We start from the raw sequence: 26831 nt of genomic DNA, 5'->3' as shown, positions 1-26831 counted from the left end.
TGATTTTTTAATGTAGGTACTCATAACTGTAAACATCCCACTTAAAACTGTCTTCACTCACTGTGTTTCACACATTGTGGTAAGTCGAGTTTTCATTTTCATTTGATTCTAAGAATTTTTAAATTTACCTCCTGATTTCCTCAATCACCCACTGATCATTCAAAAGTGTATTATTCATTCTCCAGGTGTTTGTATCTGTAGCTTCTCTTGTTATTGATTTCTAGTTTTATTCTATAATGATCTAATAAGATACAAGTTATTTCAGTTTTTTTTGTATTAAGACTTTCTTTATGACCTAAGATACCTTTTTTTTGGAGAAATTTCCATGAGTTGCTCTGAAGAATGTGCATTCCTCAGCTGTTAGATGGAATATTGTTTAAATGTCTTTTAAGACCATTTGATCTGTAGTACAGTTTAACGCTGAGGTTTCTTTGTTGATTTTTTTGTCTTGATAGTTAATGTATTAATGGGAGTGAGGCATTAAAGTCATCCACTCTTATTGGACCTGGACTTGTCTGTCCCTTATGTTCATTAGTGTTTGTCTTATGAAATTGGGTGACCAACATTTCATGCACATACATTTACATTCATTATAGCTTCTTGATAGATTGTTCTCTTTTTCTGTTTTTAATTGTCTTTTTCTTTTAGATTGTTCTCTTTATTAATATATACTGACTATTTTCTGTTCTGACTAATTTTGGCTTGAAGTCTGCTTTGTCAGATAATATAGTTACTCCTCCTTGCTTTCAGATTCAGTTTGCTTGGAATATCATTTTCTAGCCTTTCACTTTCAATCTTTGCCAGTGAGATGACTTTTTCTGCAGACAGCAAATAGTTGAGTCTCGTTTTTTAATCTGATCAGCTAGTCTGCATATTTTAATTGAATTAAAGACAATTTACCCCATGGGTATTATTGAAAGGTATATACCAATTTCTCCTCTTTTGTGTTTTTTGGTTGTTTTGTTTTGAATACTCTGTACTTTTCTTTCTTCCTTATTCATCTTAGAGACTGGTTTACTTGAGTTCATTTGTCTAATTCTTTACTAATTTAATTTGTTTGCTTGTTCTTTTAGTGAGAATTCCTCATTTTTTCCTCAGGTCACATAATTCCGTATATATTTTTCTTCCTCATCTATGTGTGGATTCCTTTTAGTATCTTTTACAATGCTGGTTTAGTGATCATGAATTGCTTTAGCTTATGCCTCTCTTGTTCAGTCTTTCTTTTTCCTTCTGTTTAAAGGATAACTTTGCTAGAGACATAGTAGTTTTTGTTAGCAGATGTTTTCTTTCAGGGCTCGAAATGCATCATTCCATGCTCTAGGCATCATTACATGCCTTTAGGATTTCTGCTGATAAGTCTGCTGTTATTCTGCTTGGTTTACCTTTATAAGTAACTTGTGCTTCTCTCTTGCAGCTTTCAGTGATCTTTTTTGTTCTGTACTCTTGTCATTTCCACTATATATCTTGTGGAGAGTTTCCTTCCAGGTCATGTCTCTTTTGAGTTCTAAATTCCTCCCATATGTCCATATCTTTCCTTAGATTTTGGGAATTTTTGCTGTTATTTCACTGGAGAGTTTTCTACACCTTTAGCAGCTCCTTGGTTTCTTAATCATATACTAGAGGTCTTGAATGTTATGGTCATAATTCCTTGTATTTTCTTTATTACTATCTGAATGTAATTGTTCATCAACCTTGTCTTCAATCCATGATGATCTTTGTTCTACCTGATCTAATCAGTTAGTGACCAGTCCATTGAATTTTTTGTTTGACTTATTGATCTTTTAATTCCTAAGATTTTTTTTCCAATTTTCCATCTCTGCTGAATTTCTCATCTGTATCCTATATTGTCTTTCTTACTTGTTTATTTGTATCCCCTTTGAAGTCACTGATCACTTTTTAAAATTTGACTTTTGAATTATTTGTGTTATATTTCATCCACATCAGTGTATTTCGATTCAGTTATTGAAGAGTTATAAACTGTTGGAGGAGTCATGTTGCCTTGCTTTTTCATATTTCTTGTGTTTATTTGTTGAGATTCACACAACCTGTAGGCTTTTGAGAGGGAATTCTATTTATGTGAGGGTGGTCTTACAGTACAGTCTTCCCTTCACGATGTGCCCTGAGATACCAGTCTGTTGTGTGGTGTTGAATTCACTTCTGAGTGGACTTTCTTGTGAAGTTTCCCTGCTTCTTCTATGGCTGTGATTAGTGGAATTTGATACAGCACTTCCTATGCCAAATCCTAAGTGATCTGCTTTTTCTAAGTGTTACAGGAGTGGGGTCCCTCTTCTGCTCATTTTGCCAGGTTGCTTAGACAAGCAAGTGGGGTTGAGACTGAACTGCTCCACACCTTTCTCTACTTTGTCTTTCTGATTCTCCAGGAGTTGAACAAAGGCTATTTTTTATTTTGCCATCTTAGCCTCCCCTCTTAGATCTCTTTTCTTTATAAAGTAGCCTACCTTGAATATTTTGCTACAATAACCCAAAACAGACCAATATGCTCTTGCATGTTTTCTGAGAAGTTGGATGTAATTCTTTGTTCTGCAGGTGATGTATTTTCATTTTTCTTTAGCTTCTTTCAGTATATTTTAGTTCCATTTGATTTCTGTAGCTTGAAAGTGATATGTCTAGGTGTTGGTTTGTGGGTTTTATTGTTTGTTTGGGATTTATGCTGGTTGGTACTTCTGAGCTTCCTGAATCTGTGGTTTGGGGTCTGACATTAATTTGGCAACATTTTCAGTCCATTTTGTTTCAAATATTTGTTCTGTGTCATTTTCTCTTCTCTTTCTTGTATTCATATTTCACTTTTATAGTTGTTCCACAGACCTTAATATTGTTATTTTTTTAGTTTTCCTTTTCTGTGCTTTTCAGTCTGGAGATTATATCCTCAAGCTCAGAGATTATTTCCTCTGCTATGCTCTGTCTATTCATAAGCCCTTCAAAAGCATTGTTCTTTCTGTTTACAGTGCTTTTGCTCTCTAACATATCTTTTTGTTTGTTTCTTAAAATTTCCATCCCAATGCTTACATAGCTCATCTGGTTTTGCATGCTATTAGACATTGTCTCTTCTGTCTCTTCAAATTTTCTACTTGCTATTAGGGTAGAGTGGTGATTTCCAAGCCTTTTATATGCTGATCCAGAAACCGTAGCTTGCCTTCTCTTTGCACTGTATATGAAGAATACATCAATATATAAAGACCATCTACATTTTTTAAAAAAGCTATATATTGTATGGTAACTCATTCCATTGTTCATATGTATCAATTTACTTAACTATCTCTTCCTGAAAGACATTTTAGAGTTGGTTTTCGTTGCTTTGTTAACTTATGCAATGTTGCAGGGAATATATAAATAATTCCTTTGTATTCTTATGCAAGCATTTCTGTAGGATAGGCTCTCAATAATGGAAATGCTGATCAAAAATAAATATTAAAAAAATTTGGATATCGTTTAAATTTTCATCAGATCCTGTCAAATAGCCCTCTGTGCCCATTTTCCTCATCTATTATCAGTAGAGCTTACTATCACTTATTTGCATTTTTCAAAAAAAATTTTTTTTCAGTACTGGGGCTTGAACTCAGGACCTTGCACATGCAAGGCAAGATTCTACCACTAAGCTACATCCCCAGTCCATATGTTTATCAATTGAATAGACAAAATACCTGTTTAATCAAATTTTTTTGGTGGGGAGTGGGACTGGGGTTTGAATTCAGGACTTTGCACTTGCAAAGCAGATGCTCTACAGCTTGAGCCACACCTCCAGTCCATTTTGCTCTGGTTGTTTTGGAAATGGAGTCTCACAAACTATTTGTTTGAGGCCCAAGTGAGCCTCGAACTGCCTTCCTCTTGATCTCATCCTCCCAAGTATCTAGGATTATAGGCGTGAGCCATCAGTGCTTGGTTAATCAGAATCTTTTGATGTGGTAAAGCATTTTTCATAATTTCACAGTTTATTTTTTCTAGACTGAATTGTTTTCCTTAGTATTCTATTTCTTTGTAGCCTTGGCATCTAGTACCATGTCTGGTGTAGATGAAATATTTTGTAAATGGCTTGTAGTGAAGTAACTAGCAAAGAATTTAACAATAATGAAGAAAAAACAATGTAATATCTAAGTTGCATATTAGGTTGTGTTAAAGAAAAGCCTATCTATTGGGAAACTCCCCAAAATTAGTTATTTTCCTAAACAAAAAGCTACTACCTAACTTCTCTCCTTATTGACTCTTGTACCATAAGGTGAGTTATTTTCTAGTAGCTTAAAAATGAAATCTGTATCAGCCATATTGAAAATACACTGTTCTGTGTTTTGAGACAGCTTTCTGAGTATAGTTCAAACTGTAAAATATTTTATATTATACTCAATTACTTTTTTATTTATTTATTTTTTTGGTGGTACTGGGGTTTAAATTCAGGTGCTCTATTGCTTGAGCCACTGTGCCAGCTCTCAATTTTGGTGTTAACTTGAATCTTAATTCTTATGTTTTCTTTCCCATTTCAGGTAAGACCATGAATTATGGCATTTCAGGAATGAAGTGAATGTCATAGAAACTAAATGATTTTTAAGTTATGTCTATTAATTTGACTTTAGATATATATATTTACCTCTTTAGTAGTGCAAGAAGTCTTTGTGGGAAGCAGAGAAGCAATCAGCTGCATTTAGTGTGCTCTCCTAAACATTACTGGAGGATAAGTCATATTGGTCTACAAAGAGGTTTTCATACAAGCAAAATAAGATGTAAATGGACAAAAAGTGAAGCAGATTCTTACAGTAACCACTGGTCCTCTCCAAGCAACCATGGTTTACATATTGGAGTTTTGAAACTTAGCACTTCTGCTCCCAAGGGACTTACAAAAGTGAGCATTCGTATGTCCCGAATTAAAAGTACTTTGAACTCTGTTTCAAAGGCTTTTTTTGGCTATCAAAATGAAATGATTTCACGTTTAAGTCAATTTAAGCCAAGTTCTCGAATATTAAGAAAAGTATCAGATAGTGGCTGGTTAAAACAGAAAAATGTTAAACATGCCATCAAATCTCTGAAAAACGGTGACCAATCAGAAGAGAAGAATCCTATGGAAGAAAAAATTGATGTTATAGATAAAGAAGATACAGGAAAACAAAGCCTTTTTCATTACACAAGTAGTATAACTACAAAATTTGGAGAGTCGTTCAACTTTTTATCAAATCATATTAATTCATATTTCAAACGTGAGGAAAAAATGTCTCAAGCAAAGGAAAATAAACATTTTCCAGACAAATCAGAACTTGGAGGTGAGAAGGCTGAAGAAGTGAAATCCAGTTCTGTACTCCCTGGCATCCTAACTGATCAGCCGGGCTCAGAATCTCCCATGCACACTGTGGACAAGCCTGCCAGTCCAAGTGGGATGCCTGAGGTTCTTCCAGTTTCCACTAAACAGAGCATTGCTAGCTTTCTTTCTCGTCCCACTGAAGGCGTACAGGCTTTAGTAGGTGGCTATATTGGTGGGCTTGTGCCCAAATTAAAGTACGATTCAAAGAGCCAGGCAGAGGAACAGGAGGAGCCTGCTAAACCTGAGCAGGCTATCAGCAGAGACAAAATTGCAGAGGAGAAAAAGCACTTATCTCTTCAGCGAGAAAAGGCAAGTTGTTATTCAGCATGGTTTTATATTGTATTTATTTTTGTCAAATTTATGTTTCTTTTCCTAAAGGTACCTAAGAAATGCTTAGCATTTGTTAGAGCAGTTTCATATTTTAATGGTATATATTTGACATGTCTTTGTAGATCATTGCCAGAGTAAGTATTGATAATAGAACACGGGCCTTAGTTCAGGCATTAAGAAGAACAACTGACCCAAAGCTCTGCATCACTAGGGTTGAAGAATTGACTTTTCATCTGCTGGAATTTCCTGAAGGAAAAGGAGTAGCTGTCAAGGTAATTTCTAATTTATCCATCTGGCTTTGTCTTGGAATTAAAATATTAGTAAACCGTTTTATTTTTTCCTTTTGGCTATACTGGGGTTTGAACTCAGGGCCTCACATCCGCTAGGCAGGCACTCTTTCACTTGAGTAACTCCACCAACTTACAAACCTTTTTAAATTGGAAAGGCAAGGCCTACTTTCCTTTTTAAATTTTGAAAATTTTTTTATTGTGTACATATATTCAGTAATTGTTCAATTTATTCTTCTTATATTATACTAATGAATTCCTTTTCTTCTGTGATGTAAAGTATGCTATTAATACTAATATTTGTACTTTGAGATTCAACATTTGTAAAATAGAAGGTATATTAGTTGAATTGTATACTGTCAAAATTGCCTAGCTTCCAGCTCTCAAGTTCTTATTATCATCATCATTATTATTATTATTTGGCAGCACTAGGGTTTGAACTCAGAGCCTCCTGCTTGCTAGACAGGTGCTGTACCACTTGAGCCACTCTGCCAGCCCAAGCCCCTGGAGGGCTTGCTTATTCCTCATCTATTGTAGCTTGTGGCAAACTTACATGGCTGAAGGGGCAAGGCAGCTGCCCCTTTCAGACTCTTTCACAGTGTCACTAATCCCTTTCACTAGGCAGAGGCTTCATGACTTAATATCTCCCAAAAGACCCTCCCCTTAATACTACGATGCTGGGCGTTAGGTTCCAGAATATGAATCTTAGGGGAACACATTCAGATCATAGCACGTGCTTTACAAAACCTTTTTAAAACATTTTATTCAAGTATAACATGTAAAGGAAGTTCTCAGAATGAACACATCCAAATAACCCGTGTCTAGATGAAAAAACAGAACATTACCACTGCCTTAGAAGTCTTTTGCATCCCCTTTCAGTCATGTTCTCACAAAAAGGTAATCATGGACTAGTTTTGCTACCTTGTATGATTGGCTTCTCTCATCTGGGATGTTGATAGGAATTGTTTATATTGTGATGGGTAGTTGTTAGTTATTTTCATTTGTTTTGTTTTTATTATGAGTTGCTTATTTCCATGTTTTTTGTGACTCATGTTTTTGTTTTGTTTTGTTTCTTGGAGACTCAGTCTAAGTAGTGCAGGCTGCCTTGGAACTTACTGTGTAGACCAGGCTTAAACTTGCAGTCTTCCTGCTTCAGTCTTCCAAGTGCTGGGATTGCAGGTGTGAAGCACCGCACTGGGCCATGCTCATTGCTTTTACACTTCATGATGTATCACAGTTTGTTCATTATATTGTTGATAGATTTCTGGGTAATTTTCTGTGTCAGTTTGTTATAACTAGTGCTACTGACTATTGAAAGTTTGAGGATTCTCTTATGTTTTGTGTGTGATACTAAATCTAAGTACCCTACAATACCAAGAAGAAACATGGTAAGGAATTGTATACTCAGATCAGTTATGAATGACAAAATAGTCTAAAGGAAGTAGTAACCCTTCCCCTCAATAATAAGCATCTAAAAACAATGAACTGAATAATTTGCTTAGGCCATTCAGCATGTATGCTCTGCTGGGAACTCTCCCAACTAAACTTTTTGCCCATTTTTCCAATGGGCCAACCAGCTTTTTAGTATTGATTTTTACAATTTCTTTTTTTGTTTTTGTTTGGTTGGGTAGAAACTGGGGTTTCTACCACTTGAACAAAGCCTCCAGCCCAATTTTTACAATTTCTTAATATGTTATAGCTATAAATCCCTGGGGTATGTGTGTGTGTGTGTGTTGCAGTGTTGCAAATATTTTCTTGTTTTAGGACATACCTTTTCACTCTTTCTGTTTTTTTTGTTTGTTTGTTTTTGATGAACAGATATATAGGACTGGGGTTTGAACTCAGGTCTTCATGCTTGCAAAGCAGGTGCCCTACAACTTGAACCACACTCCCTACCTGCTCTAGTTATTTTAGAGATGGGGATCTCATGAACTGTTTGCCAGCACTGACCTCAAACCTTAATCCTCTTGATCTCAGTTTCCTAGGTTGCTAGCATTACAGGCCTGCCCTACCAGCTAAAAGAGATATTCTTAATTTTAATTTAGTCCCATTTGGTAGGTAATTTTCTGTTTCTGTTTAAGAAAATTTTCCCTATCCTCTGGTCATAAAGGTATCTATTGTGTTTTCTCCTAAAATTTTGTTTTACCTTTCACACTTATATCACTATTAATCTAGAATCAAAGTAGAAATCCTGACTTAAAAAAATACACATATCCACTTGACCCAGCAACCATTATTGAAAGAACTTTTGTCATAAGTGAGGCAGTTATGTCCAGTCTGTGTCTAGACATGAAATTTTGTTCCATTGATATACTTACCTATTTTTGCTCCAATACTTCATTCCCTAAATTATTGTAGTTTTTCATAAACTTGACATCTCATAGTATAAATCCTCTTTGTTCTTCCTCTTAATATTACCTTGGCTGTTCTTAACATATTTCCATATGAATTTTAAAAGTAGCTACCAAAAAATAAAGGAGAAGAAAATTATCCTGGAATTGCATTGAATCTATGGGGCAATTGGGTTTTTACTAAATTTAGTCTTCTATGCCATGGATTTGGTATATTCTATTAATTTGGGCCATTTTTATTTTCTCTCAGTATTTAACAAAATTTCTGTGGAAAGCCAAGCATGGTTATTCATACTATAATCCCAGCTATTCAGGAGACAGAGGCAGGATGATCCCAAGCAAGGCCTTGTCTCAAAAATAAAATATAAAACAAAAGGCCTGGGGGCCTGACTCAAGTGGTAGATTGATTGCTTTCAGAAGTCCTGGGTTCAGTCCCCAGTTCCGCCATAAAAATTTAATGTGAATGTCTTGCACATTTTTCATTGGATTTACTGTTAATTTGTAAGTACACCATGTTTTGGATGGTAATTTTATTAATGTTATTTTCATTTTAACATCTTTTATTGGTAATTCTAATGTGAGGATCGCTTCTTAGTGTTGGATCATTTGGTACTGGGTTGCCATATGTTGTCATTTTTCTATATGCTGGACATTGGGAATAAAAAAATGCATAGGATCCTTTTTTTGTTGTTTTTTGTTTGTTTGTTTGTTTTTTCAGAGAATTGCTTTGCTCCTCTGCTTGCAGTACACTGATAACCTTCATTCAGTTAGGGCAGAGCTGGGTCAAGGTTGCGTTCCAGTTTGGGTAAAAAGTGTGGATTTCTGTTTTTAGGGTGTATTCCTGTAGGGTTTTGGGTTGAGAGCCTCATATGTCCACTACCACCATCCATTTGGGTCCTACAGTCTCAAAAACACAAATATTCTACTCTTGCTTTTCAGAGGTCTTCAGCTTAGCTTTTTAACCTTCCATACCTCCCAGTTTGAGAATTCAGCAAATGTTGAGGTAACACTAATATTGGGATCCACGCCCCTAGTCTTCAGTTTTGTCACTCCAAACTTCATGAGACTCTTGAATGCTCAGCTGATTTCTCTGTCCATTTGTGGCCCTCTGTCTATACCAAACCCAAGTTCTTGGCTTCTTCCCCACCTCAGCAAATGCCATAATGGGGGAAAAGCCACAGCTTATCCGCTCACTCCCCAGCACTTACCCCCACTCCGGGTTTTTAGCCTCTCTGGTCTTCACTGCTGCAGCAGCTCTCTGATACCTTTAAACAGATGGCACTGTTCTTGTGTATTTTAAGTTTTTCTAGTTGTTCTTGGCATGATCATCCATCTCTTTTTTTTTTCTTTTATTATTCATATGTGCATACAAGGCTTGGGTCATTTCTTCCCCCTGCCCCCACCGCCTCCCTTACCACCCACTCCACCCCCTCCCTCTCCCCCCTCACCCCCTCAATACCCAGCAGAAACTATTTTGCCCTTATTTCTAATTTTGTTGTAGAGAGAGTATAAGCAATAATAGGAAGGAACAAGGGTTTTTGCTGGTTGAGATAAGGATAGCTATACAGGGCATTGACTCACATTGATTTCCTGTGCGTGGGTGTTGACTTAACGCAGAGAAACTAAAGCAGATACCTTAAAAGCAACTGAGGCCAATAGGAAAAGGGGAACAGGAACTAGAGAAAAGGTTAGATCAAAAAGAACTAACCTAGATCGTCCATCTCTTAACAAAGTGTTCCATCCTAACTAGAAATGGAATCTTGCCTTTCATCCTCCTCCATTATTCAAGTCCTCTAGTGGTGTGTTAGAGCTCTACACTAGCCAGGCAAAAACAATATAAAAAAAGAAAATACAGCTAGTGCTGGTGGCTCACGTCTGTAATCCTAGCTACTCAGGAGGCAGAGATCTGGAGGATCGCAGTTCAAAACCAGCCCAGGCAAATAGTTTGGGAGACCCTATCTCAAAAAAACCCATCACAAAAAAAGGGCTAGTGAAGTGGCTCAAGGTGAAGGCCCTGAGTTCAAGCTCCAGCACCGCAAAAAAAGAGAATAAGTACTAGTATTTCAGACTTGATTGATCATAATAAAGAAACAAAGTGAGTGAAACATTGGAAAATTATTTGATTTACTGAGCATTACACAGTAGAAGTATAGCTGTCACTCAGCCATTGCCCTAAAGCTGGGGTATTGACCATATAAAATACTCCTGTGTTACAAAAGTTAGAAAATCTTTGGTAAGCTTGACATAGAAATCTAAGATTTAAGTTCTTGCCTACAATCAGCAGCATGAACTTACATGCTTAGAATCTTGCAGTCGTAGGCTTATTTAAACTAATTTTTTAAATTATTTTAACAGACATTGGGTACCTTAAACTTAGAGAAAAATGATATGACATAAAAGTAAAGGTACTTTAATATGTAAAATGTGATAGGGTCTGTTTTCTGAAAATAGGCTGTGGACCTGAGAATGCACAGTTGCAGAGGAGATTCGTGTTGTGAGAGCAAGCTCAGAAACATAGGCACTCTGTTTCTTTGGCATATTTTTTCATGATTTGGATGATGCACTCTACTTACGTATTACTTGTACTTCTCAGTAAGTGAGCACTTTAGGAAGGAAGTGCTTTCTGGAAGGACAGATGTTTCAGTAAAGAATGAAAGTTAGCAAATAAAATTAACTTGTACCTTTATACTGGAAAGAGAGAGAGCGACAGAGAGCCAGAGAGACAGATTGGGTTGTACTGGTCCCAAACACCTGGGTTCAAATGATCCTCCTACCTCAGCCTCTCGAGTAGTTGGGACCGGCACATACCACTGTACCCAGCTTAAATGAGTTAATTTCTACAGTCAGCTTATATCTTCTTCTTCAGTTTTATTTATTAGTTAACATTCGCTTATGTCCACTTAAGAGGTCTCCTTGTGTTCATGTGCAGTGCACACCAAGGTAGGTTTCTTTTTCTTCAATTTAATTTCCAGTGATTACTTGTGAAGAAGTTTCATCTCTCTCTCTCTCTCTCTCTCCCCCCCCCCTTCTCTCCATCCCTCCACTCCTCCCTCTCTTTTTGGAAAGGGGTTCAACTCAGGGCCTCACACTTGCTAGGTGGGCACTCTATCTCTTGAGTCACTCTGCCAGCCCATCGTCTTAACTTTTGATTTGTACAAGATATAGTGTAAAATTTATGTTGTCCTTTTATTGTTACAATTAATACTTTGTAAATTTACATTAACAAGTTATATTTTCTCTAATTGTTAAGCATTGCACATTCTTTGTAGTCTTTCTTTTTTTTGCAACAGTGGGGTTTGAACTCAGTCTTGCACCTACTAGGCAGGCATTTTTACTCACTCTTACTGCTTGAGCCACTCCACCAGCCCAACATTGCACATTTTAAAGAAAATATTTGGAGAGAGACTTTTTGTCCTCAATATTAGGACAAATTCATATGTATTTATTTACATTAATGTGTGAAAAAAGTCTGTTGAGCTGGAGGTGTGGCTGGAACAGTAGAATTCCTGCCTAGTAAACCCAAAGTAATCTCAGTACCACCCCCCAAAAAAACCCCTATTTTTTTTGATATTGCCAAGGAAGTAATGAACACTGACACTTTGATTTTATGTGATAGTCTGCTTGTGTTAGTTAAAAATAATACCCATTTTCATCTTTTTTTTTAAAGACAGGTTCTTGCTGTGTAGCCTAGGCTGACCTGGAATTTGTGATCCTCCTGCCTTAGCCTTCTGAGTGCTGGGATTACAGGTGTGCACCACTACATCCAGTTTACATTTTTCAGTCTTGATTTGACAAAAGTAGCAAAATATCTTTTCTCTCAATGTAGGAAAGAATTATTCCTTATTTATTACGACTGAGACAAGTTAAGGATGAAACTCTTCAGGCTTCAGTTAGAGAAATTTTGGCCTTAATTGGTTATGTGGATCCAGTGAAAGGGAGAGGAATCAGAATTCTTACAATTGATGGTGGAGGAACAAGGTAAGGCTAGAAAAATGACTTAAAATCTACCGATTCAATTCAGCTTTAGGGATTTTGAAGAAACTGATTTAACATGATTATATCATTATTAAATCAGTTTTAAAATAAAACATAAAATTGTTTTCTTTATTACATTATAAATCTAAGAGCTACTGTAAAAATATTTGAATCACTTTATTTTGATTTAATCTAATATTTATATTTTAGTTTGGTCTTCTCAGTAATTTAGAAGCTTCTCAACCATATTTTGTAACTTTTTTATGTGTTTATCTCACCCTTATGTTTATACTTATTAAAGTGATAGTTAGAAAAGAGTCTCTGTCAGTAACTTCCAGGCTCCATGTGTCTTCTTGCAGATACTACTTCTTGTGTGATAATAAATGCTTGCTTTGTTCAGAAAGAGATAATTTCACAATTAGTATTCATTCCTACTATTAGCAGTCCATTCAAATCAATTTTGTTATAATTTATCTGTTATATTATATCTGTTATATTTTCTGCCTTCTCATGAAAGTTTTGGCTTTTTTTTTTTTTTTGCAATACTGGAGTTTGAGCTCGGGGCCTACACCTTGAGCCACTCAACCAGCCTTTTTTTGTGATTTTTTTTTTTAAACACAGAGTCTCTCAAACTATTTGCCCAGGCTGGTTTCAAACCTTGATCCTCCTGAGCTCTGCCTCCTGAGTAGCTAGGATTACAGGAGTAAGCCACTGCTGCCTGGTTGGCTTTGTGTTTTAATCCTTTCCCCCAGAATATTCTAGCTTTGTTTCCAGTTCCCTGTGTCTTTACCATTACCTCTGATTAATTTTCATAATTAGCAAATAAGCTACAAAAAGCAATTTATGGAATTACTTTATTCAGTAACTTGAGTTGCTCTGAAATTTCCATTTTGTATTTTATCTTTTCTACAGGGGTGTGGTTGCTCTTCAGACACTGCGAAAATTAGTTGAACTTACTCAGAAACCTATTCATCAGCTCTTTGATTACATTTGTGGCGTAAGCACAGGTAACTATATTCCAGCAGCGCATTAAGAAAAAGAACATTAAACACTTATGTTTAAGGTGATGGTTACTTGCTGAAGTGATGGTTCTTAGTTTCATGTTTTGATAATGAGTAATATTTTGATTGGCTTAATGAATTTAAAAAATATTTATTGTGAATGTTACTATTCAGAAATAGCATTTAATATACTCTGATAATGTGTTTTCAATAAGCTACATGACACAAACAAAGTATTGATTGCTTTTCTGTAAGGAGAATGAAGAAGACAGATGAAGTGGAAGGCAGCCACTGTACTTTTGCTAACATGGATAAGACCACTTTTATGTGAGTGGTATCTCTCAATGAGGAAATTGTTTCCTACATCATTTTTATATGTTTATTTGAAGCCAGAATTTATTTTTAAGAACATCTATTTAAGTTTACAAATACCTTGAAATGGTTAAATAGAGCTAATTAACATGGATAGCCAGAATTTAAATCAATAAATGCGTGTTTTTAAAAAGCTACTTTAAGTATTTGTAATTTGTATACACATGAAATTGTAGTTCCATGTTTGTGTAGAAGAAATATGGCAATTTAGGATGATTGTTACTGTGCATTTTACTGTTTTGACCAAATAATTTCTCTTTGCATTAGTTTACTCTTCATAAATTTTATATCTACATCCTTTTCTCATTCTTTTGAGTTATAATAGTAGTTCTAAAGATTACTACACATAAAACCAAAGGTATCTCTACATTATTAGTATTGAGTATGACAAATATTTCCAAAGGTCATGTTAATTAATACTCATTTGCCAAAACTAAGTGATGAGAGCAGTTGCAGAGATGATTCAGAAACATAAAGAGTCCACTGGAGTAAAGAATCACTGGAACACTACTACCTCAGGATGTTAGCAAACTTGGAAAATATTGGGTTATAGGAAAATAACCAGATTTCTTTACAGAGGTCTTCTGAGCTCTCATAGTATGTTAAAAATGTACTATGACACTCAAAATAGGAAGATAATACTTATGTTCCAAGCTTATTTAACTCTGGAAACTTCTTAAATGTGTACTTAAAAACACTATGACTAGTGTTCTTTAGTATTTTCTTTGGAAATACTACCCTGACCATTTCTGTTAAATTTTGGAATGGTCCTAGCAATTCAAACATTTAAATGTTATCTTAGGGCTAACTTCTTGCTTTGGCTCCATTTTTGTTAGTTAAGGACTCAGTAAAGAACATCTCAAATCAACGATTCATTCATGAAGTAGAATATGTTTATGTAATGTGAGCATTTCTGAATTTAACATGTCCTTTCCAGTGTGTCTTCAAGCATATACTTACTGTAACTTGTAGTACACTGCTTTATTTTCTTTCCTTTCCCATTTTGTGTATATATCCTAAGTTTGTTTACATCAGTGATTTTATGAATCTTATAAATATATATTTAGTTTATGGCTAATGTCTTTACTAGTTTGGTAAAGTTAATTCTTTTGAAAAATATTTTCTCACCTTTATAGTAATTCTATTTAAAAATAATTGATTTTTAAAAATTTTTTGTTAATCAGATAATTTATGCAAATTAAAAATTTCTTTTATGTAATCATTAAAGCATAAGTTGGTATTTTGCTGAAAAAATACCAGTTATACCAAAATACATAAATATTTAGCATATATCATGATAAAAATTTCTTGGTTTTCTCTTTGTATTTTTTTGTCATCTTCAGTTAAGTGGTGGTGATAAGCAGATCTTTGCTCTCTCCCTATACCCCAATGCTTTCTCCTCCCTTTTCTCTTAGTGGAGGATTAGGCCAGTTAGATACACTAGGTGGCACTGTTGTACCAATTATAACTAAGAAGTGAAATAGCCATTTAAAGGACATGCTAAATACCTAATTTAGTTGCATTGGTTCTTGGACCAACCTAAAGAAGTAATTGCTTAATGAATGGGTGAGAGTTGTCTAAAGTAATTTATTAATGGTAGAAATCCCATGAAATCTTTTCTTATATATTATTGAATTTAGTGTAAAAAGGGCATATTTTATATTTTAAAAAATAATTATCATTATCATTATCAATCCTTCTGAGACCTGATAAAGCCCTTTATATGTGTTGTCATAGTACAAAGGACTTATGAATTTTAACTTTATTTTTCCCCATTTCACAGATAAAAAACTTGGGACTCTGACAAGTGCCACAGGTGACATAGTTAGAAAGTGTCAAAGCTAGAATTTAGGACAGGTAACTCAAGCTATCTCAGAATCATGAGTATAGTCATTGGTGCTGATAAAAACTGAGAATCCTTTCTTTCAGGTGCCATCCTAGCTTTCATGCTGGGATTGTTTCATATGCCATTGGATGAATGTGAGGAACTTTATAGAAAACTAGGATCAGATGTATTTTCACAAAATGTCATTGTTGGGACAGTCAAAATGAGTTGGAGTCATGCATTTTATGACAGTCAAATGTGGGAAAAGATTCTTAAGTAAGTTAGATTCTTTTTAAACTATTGTGATTATGTGTATGTTTTTGTATATTATAACAACACGGAAAACCCAAGGAATATTAAATATTAAATAATAATAAATATTAAGTTATCCTCAGATAACCTATTTGAGGATAACCACTATTACTGTTTTTATGACTCATATTCTTGGCTTCATGTGTGTGATATTTGCAGATAAAGTTATCATTGCCTTTTTAAAAAATATGAGACCATATTGTACATATTTTTGCATATTGTTTTTATTTGACATTTTGTAGCCTTTTCTCCAATCATTATTCAAAAACATCTAATAATTTTAAAATTTCTTTCTAATACTACATAGTCAAAAATGTAAGTGTAAAGCACAAACTTAAAATCACCTATAATCCATAGTTGAAAGCTATAGACCTTTTGTGATATATTTCCTTCTGTTCTGTTTTGTATACATTTTTATAAACATTATATATAGCTGAAATTGTAATGTAGTTGTAAAGTTGTAATCCTTCCTGTTTTTCCAACTTTATTAAAATCTGTTGACACATTTTAAAAGATTACATTTATTCTAAAGTGTGATGGTACTATATTAACTATTTCCAATTAGAATATTCATGGAGATTTATGATAATTTCTTACCTTTTTGTGATTATGACCACTGCTGTGGTAGGGAGCTTTAGATTTCTGCCCACATTTCAGAATATGTCAGTTAGGTCAACTTACAAGAAATGTGATTGGGCTAAATGTCAATGTCTGCTGGGCATCAGTGGCTCACACCTGTGATCCCAGCTACTTGAGGGGGCTGAGATTGGGAGGATAATGGTTTGAGGCCAGCCCAGGCAAATACTTCATGTAAGATCCCATCTCAAAATAGCCAGAACAAAATGGACTGGAGGTGTGGCTCAAGCCATAGAGCACCTGCTTTGTAAGTGTGAAGTCCTGAGTCCAAACTCCAGTTCTACCCCTCCCAAATGTGAATGTCTTTTTAAAATAATCACCATATGGAAATAGAGAATATATAAAGACAATGAAATAATGTAAAATATAATGATGAAACCCCTTTAAATTGTTTAAAAGGGAGGGAGATAAGAGTAATAGAGGGGGTGAATTTGCTCAAAGTGCATTATTTGCAAGTATGGAAATATCACAATGAAATTCCTTTGTACAATTGAAATAGAAGCTGGGCACTGTTGACTCATGCCTTAATATTCTAGCTAAGTGAGATCAGGATGATAACAGTTTGAGGCCAGTCTGGGCAAGTAGTTGTTGAGACCCTATTTCCAAAATAACCAGAGCAAAATGGACTGGAGGCATGGCTCAAGGGTAGAGCACCTGCTTTGCAAGTGCAAAACCCTGAGTTCTAAACAAAAGTCTTGAATGTGTGTATATACATGCGTACACATATATAGCTGAATTCTTCTAAACTGAATCTTAGCTTACTTACATCTACCACCTTCAATTAGTTCTTCTATTTTGTGAAATACTCATGAACACCAAATGATCTAGTGTTTAAAATGCATTAATTTGAGAGTTTTTGAAACTGGTATTTCAGTTTACATCACTTTGTAATGTACTCAGTGACTTACTGAATATGAACATATTTTATTTATTTGTTTTTGGTCAGACAGGGATTTAAACTCCGGGCTTTGCACTTGCAAAGCAGGTGCTCTGCCAGTTGAGCCACACCTTCAGTCCATTTTGCTCTCATTATTTTGGAGATGGGTTCTTGAGAACTATTTGTTAAGAATAAGATTAAAACAAAAAATAAATGTTTTTAATTTGGCTTATGAGTGGAAAAGCAGCACACTCCCAGTTTGGTTCTAATTTCATAGCTAGAGTTCTATGAAAAGATAAAGATCCTCAGAAGAATAAAATTTTATTGACCTTCATACAGAAGAAACATATGGATCAGATTGAGAAAGGCAAGAACCTTGTCCACTTTGGAAAGCCTTACAGTAGTAATGCTTGTCATATTATAAACCTGCATTCTTGAAAACAGGACTAGGGCATGGCTGGAGTGATACTGCACCTGCTTAGCAGCACCTCCAAATAAATGCTTGAAAAGATTAGGCAATTTATAACTTATATTTATGTGAAATTCACTAGTATTCTAGTTGAGAATGTGAATACTTATGGTTTGAAAATGTCACTGGAAAAATGGTTTTAGTCATGAGAAAAATTGGTAAAACCATAATCTTTATATTCAATATAGGGAAAAGTCATATTTTACTGTTTTTTATTAGCATATATTAAAGTACAAGGGATGTCATAATGTCATAGATGCATAGTGTATTTTGAAAAAACTTACCACCTTTATTATATTCGCTTAGTACCCCCATATATATATATATATATGTACATATACATATTCTGTATATGTATATTCTGATCCTCTTCACCCATCAGTACCTCTCCTTTCCTCTTCCCCTCTATTGACACCCCTCTCCCAGACTGTCCTCTTTTTACACTCAACCCCCCCCCCTTTTTTAAACCACACTGGAGTTTCAACTCAGGACCTTGCACTTGATAGGCAGGTGCTCTAGCACTTGAGCCACATCCCCAGCCCTCAAGTCCCCTTTTGGATGTGGTGGGGTACCAGGGCTTGAACTCAGGTCTTCATTCTTGTGAGGCAGGTGCATTACTGCTTGAGCACCAGCCCTTTTTCTTTTTTTTCTTTCTTTTATTTTATTGTTTTTACATTTATTTACATATATATACATTATTTGGGTCACCTTCCCTCTTGTGTCTTTGTGTCGTCTACTAACACCCCCCCACACACACACACTTCTGGGCAGAACCTGTTCCTCTGCCTTCTTGTTCTCCGATTTTGATGAAGGGAAAACATACGAGATAATAAGAAACACATAGTAATTTTGCTAATTTGAGATAAAGATAGCTTTACAGAGAGATTCCTAGCATTGCTTCCATGCACTTGTGTATTACAACCCACATTGATTCATCTTTACTAGACCTCTTCACTACTTCCTGGTCCCCTTCCCATAGTGGCCTCTGCCAGTTTAAGATTACGTTATTCACTCCTCTACAGTGAGCACATCAACCACATTCAAATTTTAGGTTTCCTTCCCTTTCGCTATTCCTCCTGTATGCATTCTCCCCTTAGTGTGTGACCCATGTCCAATAATATTACTGCATTCATTTTAGGTCTATAATCCACATACAAGGGAGAATATGCAATTTTGGGCCTGCTGAACCTGGCTAACTTTGTTTACAATGCTCTAGTTCCATCCATTTACTTGTGAATGATGAAATTTCATTCTTCTTTGTGGCTGAGTAAAATTCTATTGTGTATAAATACCACATGTCATAATCCATCAGTAGTGCCTTCAGTCCTTTTTCAATGTAATTTTTTTTTGGAAGTATCGCGATTTGAACTCAGGGCTTCACACTTGCTAAACAGGTGTTTTACTATTTGAGCTACTCTGCCATACTTTTTTTTGGTTTGGGTTTTTTTGAGATAGGGTCTTGGGAACTATTTGCCCAGGCTGGCTTTGAACCTCCATCCTCCTGATCTCTGCCTCCTGAGTAGCTAGGATTACAGGTGTGAGCCACCAGCACGTGGCTTCTATCTCAATATTATTATTAACATTATCATTTCAGGTCTATATTCCACATAGGAGTGAAAACGTGATATTTAGCTTTTTGAGCTTGGTTTATTTCATTTAAAATGATCTCCAGTTGGGAAATCTTTTTAAAGATATATTTTAGCTTTTGGGGGGTGTGATACCAGGTTTCTAACTATTTGGCTGTACCAGAGTTTGAGTTCTGGGCTTTGCGCTTGCTAGGTGGGCACTGTACTACTTCAGCCACACCTCCAGCCTGAAAAATAATTTTTTCCACACAGCTAGTAAGTGAAGAAAAATAGTTTTAGACCTAAGTATCTGCACTGAGATTAAATTTCCTTACAATGGAACTGTGAAGCAAATAATGTTCCCCAAGGACAGTTTGCCTTGTATTTCAGTAATTTAAGTGCCAACTCAAGATGACTTTCAAAGTAGTTTTCAAAGACGCTGACTCTGTATTACCTGCTAAAACAGGTGTAATGTCTAAATGTCCTGGCTTGGTTTTTATGTAACTCTAGTGCATGCATTTCTTCAGTCTTACCTCAACATGAATTCTTTATCCTGTCAGCAAGACCCTGAAAATGATAGATTTTTTTCTGCTTTTATGCATTGTCCCAGTATATAATCCAGCTTTTAGTATATTGCCTTACCATCTTTTGGTATCTTTCTCAAACTATACTTCCATCTATCTTTGTCAGATACTGTAGCCCGTATTGACTGATCCACCCCAGAATCATAGCTACCTACAGTTTGAATCAGAAACTGGTAAATAACTGCATATTGTGATGTGTCCTGTTTGTTAAGAGACAAAATCATTTTGGTATAATGTATTTCTTTTTGTTTAATAAGGGATAGAATGGGATCTACACTAATGATTGAGACAGCAAGAAATCCTAAGTGTCCTAAGGTAAGTTTAGAGTCTATTAAACAGAACATCTGGTTGGAACAAGGTCTGGTGAAAGCACTTATTCTGGAAAAAAATTTTCAGGAATTTCTTCTAATAATTTTTATTAATTCCTTATGTGTTGGAATAGTCATTGTATGAAGATACAGATTGTGATCATTAGATCTTTTCTGTATGTAGTAACAGTATAACAAAAGTTTAAAAACATGAAAGTCTGGGACTAAAAATAAGGATTAATTATTTTAACCAAATGTAGTGATTTAAGGAAAATTATGGCATTTCCTCTTCTATCTTTTTTAAGAGAAATTTTTGTACCACATAGAATCCCATTTCAAAAAGGTTATAATGTTACTTAGACATATCTCAGTGTCGTCCTCATTTATTGATTTGTTAGAAACCCGATAAGATATTGTTAAAGTTTTTTTTTTTTTGCAGATTGAGGTTTGAACTCAAGGCCTCACACTTGCTAGGCAGGCTGTCTACCACTTGAACAACTTCTTTATTTTTTTTAATAATATTTGTCTGATTAAGGAATGTAATCTATGTGTCCAGAAAAAGCTTGTATTTATTCTTGGATGACAAGCTGTTATGATGAAAAAATCAAACAAATACACCTCCCTTTGTTGCTCTTCAACTCTAACATTTTCATTCATTCTGAAAATATTAACTATGTGACCACTGTGCAGTACTGTGCTAGGCACTTTCCTATATTAGTGAACAGATGCAGACATGGAGTTTATAGCCCTATCTAGGAGCATAGCTATTAATGAAGTAGTCACATAGATGAGATAGTTTCTTGAAGTAAGTGCTGTGGAGCACACTAGCAGTTCTCTGCAGCATGAGTTTAAAGGACACATGGGAAGGCTACTCTGTGAGATCTCATTGTGAAGTCTGATGAGTAGGAGCAATCCTGGCAAAGGGACAAAGGGAATGGCCTGTGAAGGAGAAGTCATAGAGAATTTCAAGAGCATTCCAGGAACTCTCTCTGAAGACTGGTGCCCAAGCATCCAAGGTCACCATGTGGGATGAGGCTGGAATAGGCAGATCAGAGCACGGGTCCCATAGGCTGTGATAAAAAGATGACTTAATTCTTGGAGAGGGTCTTAGGATGCAGTTTATACCTTTTAGTTGTTTCCCTGTTTCTCCAGGGCTTTGTTTTTGTTTGCTTATTTGCTTCCAAATTGTGGCAGTTATCAGCTTTGATTAAAAGAACAGAAGTGAGTGTAGGAAAATTTAGCTACATCAAAAAGTACTTCTTGATGACAAATAGTAGCCACCCATACATTTTTAAATCCAGTTTTGTAACTGATATATATCCATTATAGAAATACTCTTTGGATTTAGTGTATGGCCAACTCTTATGCTTGGTGACCTAGAGACACAGATTACTTACAGGAATTTGGGATATTAGCTTTGTTTATTGAATAGCAAAGCAAACAGGTCCCTGGCAGGGATTGCTACAGGACACTGAAAACATTGGCTTTATCAGTACCATTTGTCTTACGTATCATCAATAAATATAGCCCATTTTACATAAATCCAACAGAGAGCTCCAAAACTTGAGACCTGGAATGATTGATGTTAATATTTTTAAATAAATAAACCAGCTACCTAGTTTTAATGACTATGATCTGAAAACCTTGAGAATTTGTGTATTGCCATTTTATGGCTTTACTAAAGCCATAATGCTTTCAGAGAATACAGAAATAAAGACTAATTTGAAAATGATGTTGTGAAAATGTTGTACTTCTTAATCTTTAGTTTTTATTAATTGTAACTACATACGGTTCTAGAAATGTGTGCCTCCTTGACTGTCTTTTTAAATAAAATCAGGTAGTCAAATAAATCTTGTATTGTTGTTCTCTTCTAATATATTTCTCAGAATTGTCTTAAGTCCTTGTATCTGTTGTCCCATAAAGAAATACTGATTTTAAAAGATCTAGTTCCCTTTGGTCAACATATTTGTTGATCTTGTTGGAGTTGTACTTTGTTCATTCATATGACTAAGTGGTATATAATTTTCACAGGTGCCAAATATTTCTGCTTATAGGAATATTGTTTACTTTCTAATTCACTAGGTAGCTGCTGTAAGCACTATAGTAAACAGAGGGATAACACCAAAAGCTTTTGTGTTCAGAAACTATGGTCATTTTCCTGGAATCAACTCTCATTACTTAGGAGGCTGCCAGTACAAAATGTGGCAGGCCATCCGAGCCTCATCTGCTGCTCCGGGCTATTTTGCAGAATATGCATTGGGAAATGATCTTCATCAAGTAAGTTGACTTATATGGCTGTCCTTTAAATTTTTTATGGAGTGAAATAATCAGCACTTACTAAATTTCATTCAATGTTACAAAGATCAAGGACACTTTTCAAATGTCAAATGATATGCAAGTCAATACATATTTTCCTTAAATTAATAAGCCTTTGGCATGGGAATTATAAATTAGGTAAGTTTTTATATAGTGTGATTCATAGCCAGTTATGATAATTTTGTTGATAAAAAGTGAGGCTGTGTAGTATGATAGCTTCATGAACATGATGAAAATAAGAATGGAGGGTGGAGGGGAGGCCCAAACAATGCATACACATGTGAGTAATGTAAAAATGATAAAATAAAGTAAATAAGAATGGAGTACATTCCCTGAAAGTGAACTGTGAAACAGCAGTCCCCTGTTTCACAGTTTTGGAGGGCACATTTTGAAGGATGAGATATAATAAAATAATAGCAAACGTGCATTATGATAGCCGTGTGCCAGATATTCATTGCTTCGCATGCTTTGTCTCACTTACTCATTGCTGCTTGTGAGAAATCTGTTTCCATTTTACAAGTAAGAAATTGGAGTCTTAGAAAGGTTAAGTAATTAGAGTTAAGTTATAGGATGCTATCTGTAATTATACTGTTCTAAATTTTATTCCTTTTCAGTGTATAGACTCATATACTTAATTTTTTTTCTCCGTCAAGTTTTTCCCACTTTTTATGGAGGTCTTGATTCATAACTTTACTAAACGATAAAAAACACAGTCTCAATAAAGCTTTTGAGCTGATGCTTCCAGAATATGTTTTTTGGATTTTTGTTTGTTTTTTGTGGGACTGGGGTTTGAACTCAGTGCTTCATGCTTGCAAAGCAAGCACTCTACTGCTTGAGCCACAACCTCTAGTCCATTTTGCTCTGGTTATTTTGGAGATGAGATCTCACAAACTATTTGCCTGGGCTGGCCTCAAACTGCAATCCTCCTGAAATCTCAGCCTCACAAGGAGCTAAGATTATATGATGTCCCACTTAACAATCCATCTCATTTGAAGGAGTCAGTAATCTTAACTTTTCCTCTCTAGTCACTAAAGTATGTCTGCACTCTTTGATATGTAGATCTGTTGAGAAAAAATCTAATATTATCAACAAGAATCTTCAGATGGCATTCAAAACTTATAAGTAAATCTATATAAACTGTATACCCCTTATATAAACTTGAAATTTTTCTAATGAATAATATTAATTTACATGTGTCAATGTTATAACAACTAAAACATTTTTATCAATTGTATTGCCTCCTATATTTTGATAGAATAGTTTAGACACATTCTAAAATGTTATGGTCAATTATTCCATGTTCTTTATCTTTCTAGAAGTAATGTCATAATCTTTGTAGTTAAAAGATTAAAATAGGATTCCTTTTGTCTTGGGAGTCATTTCAAACTATTTCTTGCTCTGTGAAATCAGTCATTGTTGAATTATGTAAAGCACTTTCCCTTCTTGCCTTTCTTTTTTTTTTTCCTTCCACCCCCTCAGGGCAGAAAGTGCTGGCTGTCATGTTCCTTTCTTATATTGATTTCTGAACATATTGGTCAAAATACAGCTTTTACTTTGATGTGTAGCTTTCTGTCCTGATCAACTGCTTCCCCATTCCTATTCTAGTCTTGTCCTGTCATAAATAACGAGACAGTGTATAATGGTTAAAGTTGTAAGTTACTACTTTCAGGAAAATAGTCATGCTACACACCTGCAGTCATGCCAAATACCAGTAGAAGTCTCAAACAATAAGTTGTTATATTTTGGGACTATGTTTCCATATTTCAAGGGAAGCAATCTCAGTTTTTCTTTATTTTTTTTAATATTTTGTCTTTGAGATGGAGTCTCCCTGTGATAAAGCCCAGGCTGGCCTCAAACTGATGATCTTAGTGTCTTAACCTTCTGAGTGTCATTTGCTCTTTATTTTTTATCACAGAGGAAGTAGTTCTAAAGTTTCATTCATTCTTGTTGAATTCATATGTATAGATATACATACATATATATAAAACTAAAGTAATTCAGGGGTTCTTTTACAGTTTCAGATAAGACTGGTGATATTTTTTTTCATTCTTGGCTGTTTTTATATTGATGACCATAATCTTTCAACTAATTTTGAGCAGCAGATTAAAATAACTTCTTACAAATTTTATGTAAAGCATGGAGCCATATGGAAAAAAGATATACTTTCATGTAAGTCAATGGCCTCCAGAAAGTTTGGCACATTTTAATAAGAATATTTAAATAGAATCTGAAGTCTAAGAACCTAGTTAAGTAAGTACTTTTCTTATTATATATTCTCTTCTAAGACCTGAGGCAGAAATGAGAAGAAATTTTTCTCCTCAAAAGACAATTGAAAAGATTGACAAGAATATTCCTAAATATGAGTGATCTTGATTGCTTAAGCAAAGAAAACAAAGGAAAGTTCCTAACTTTTTCTGTCCTTTAGGAGTTGCCAGGGTTAACACTAAAATCTTGTACTTACTACAGCCTTCTCACACTAAGCCTTTGTGTAATCATATTCAATTATTTCCAGTCTCATTTTAAAAATACCTTTTAACTGTCATATCTGACATCTTATTTTAAGTTACTTCATTTCCTTTTTGGGTCCTGCTATAGTATAAATTATAGGCTAATATTCTGTTTGAATGGTTATTGAAAGTAGGCTATAATTAAGTATAGATGCATGGGGAAATTTCATTGACCTTTGACTATAGAAAGACTTACAGTACTTACAAAGTATGTTGTGTACTCTAAGAAATGTAAAGTAGAAGTTTTTTGAGTGGCCTCTCGTTACTTCCCCCTTCCCAGGTGGCAGCATAATATTTATCATAGAGAAGTACTTTTTATACAAAATTATCCCATCTCTTATCTTTTTCCATCTCCATCTCTAAAATTAATTTGTTAATTTCCTTTGTTTGGTGAAAGAATTTGATTAATTGGTTTACAATGGGTTTTTTTTTTTTCTTTCTTTTTTTGGGAGGAGAGATGGTGCTGGGAATTGAACCTAAAACCTCATGCATGCTGAACACAACATCTACCACTGGGCTATATACCCACAGCTTCTTGCACTAAAGATTTTGATGACTGATTCTAATACTCTTATTTTTCTCAGGCTTTATTTACATTTTAGAAGGTTATATTCAGAACTTAGGATACATTAACTAAAACATTGATGAAACTCCATATAAATGTGGCAGGTAAAGAGTATTTTAGCAGACAGAGCCTGCCTTCCACCTGCCAAATTAAGCCTGTATCAGGTCAAAACTAATGGTTTTGTTTATAACGTGACAGAATCATATGGAGTGCTCACAAACTTTGGGGCACTGTGGTAATTGAGAAGAATATAAATATTTTTACTAATAGCTAGCATATTGTTTGTGCTTTTGGGGTTCTGCCCTCAAATAACTAAGATTTAAAGAACATAAACAATTAAAGAATGCGATAATAAGTTCACTAGTAAAAATATATACAGGGTTAAGAAGTAGGATGAATGTGTTTTACTCTATGAGGGTCATCTTTCAAAGAAGCTGCCATCTGAGTTAGTATTAAAAAGAACAAGTAGCTGATTAGAGATAGAAATGAGAAGGGAATAAGAAAAGATTACTTAGTGATTACTGAATTTGAATAATAAAAGTGTTCTAGAAATAGTACAAATGACATTTCCAAAACATTGTGAGTATAATACCACTGATTTATAACCTTAAAATAACCAATTTTATGTTACTTAATTTGCCATAATAAAAAATTTTAAGGAACTCAGAAAAACTGAGATGATTAAGAGGCATTGATATTTTCCATTAATTATTTTTGATAGGTACCCTGATTTATTATTTGAAATGATTAAATATACATTAAAAGCAAGAAAAAGTATCCATATACTTTAGGCTATTAAGAAAATATAAAGTGTACTGTAATTAAAACATAGTCCTAGTTTTTCTAAGAGATAAGTAACAAATTATTCAATAGTTATTTTTCTAGTCTATTTTAGTTCAGCACCTGGCATGTACCAAGTTCACAGTAAACAAATAGCTATAAATATGAATATTTGAGTGAATGGAAGAGCTGCAGGAAATACCATAGGCATAGCCTAATGACCTACCAATAGACGAGGTGTCTGACTAGAGTAAGAGGAACTTAAGGGAGGATTGTGCCTGCCACTGGACTGGAGTGAGTACCAAAAATCTTAACTGCTGTATGTTTTTGATAAAAAGTGGGTCAAGTTTAAGAAACAGAAATTTACTTTATGATCCTAAATGCCCAGTTGATTAGAAGTTACAGAGTCTATCAGTCATGGAATTTGAGATAGAAATAGTTTGATGAAAAAGAACTTTTTTCTGAA

The 26831-nt window shown here is 34.8% G+C and overlaps 1 protein-coding gene across 7 annotated transcripts in view; it reads left to right on the top strand.

The window, feature by feature from the left end:
* The window catches only part of Pnpla8 (patatin like domain 8, phospholipase A2), a 53731-nt gene that overhangs the window by 14556 nt on the left and 12344 nt on the right, over positions 1 to 26831 (top strand). For 4 of the 7 annotated variants that reach the window (XM_020186923.2, XM_020186925.2, XM_020186922.2 and 1 more), the window contains 7 exons: positions 4497 to 5614; positions 5758 to 5907; positions 12100 to 12251; positions 13161 to 13255; positions 15551 to 15722; positions 20147 to 20204; positions 22280 to 22474. In XM_020186923.2, coding sequence (XP_020042512.1) covers positions 4565 to 5614; positions 5758 to 5907; positions 12100 to 12251; positions 13161 to 13255; positions 15551 to 15722; positions 20147 to 20204; positions 22280 to 22474 — 1872 coding nt within the window. In that variant the 5' untranslated portion in view covers positions 4497 to 4564. Of the gene's footprint in view, positions 1 to 4496; positions 5615 to 5757; positions 5908 to 12099; positions 12252 to 13160; positions 13256 to 15550; positions 15723 to 19995; positions 20063 to 20146; positions 20205 to 22279; positions 22475 to 26831 lie in introns of those variants that run through there. The other 3 variants (XM_074065031.1, XM_074065032.1, XM_074065033.1) reach the window with 2 other exon arrangements.

This window comes from Castor canadensis, chromosome 2 (assembly GCF_047511655.1).
Source record: "Castor canadensis chromosome 2, mCasCan1.hap1v2, whole genome shotgun sequence".
NCBI classification, from domain to species: Eukaryota; Metazoa; Chordata; class Mammalia; order Rodentia; family Castoridae; genus Castor; species Castor canadensis.
Note: the sequence above shows the minus strand (reverse complement) of the source record. Positions and strands in the feature narration are given on the sequence as shown.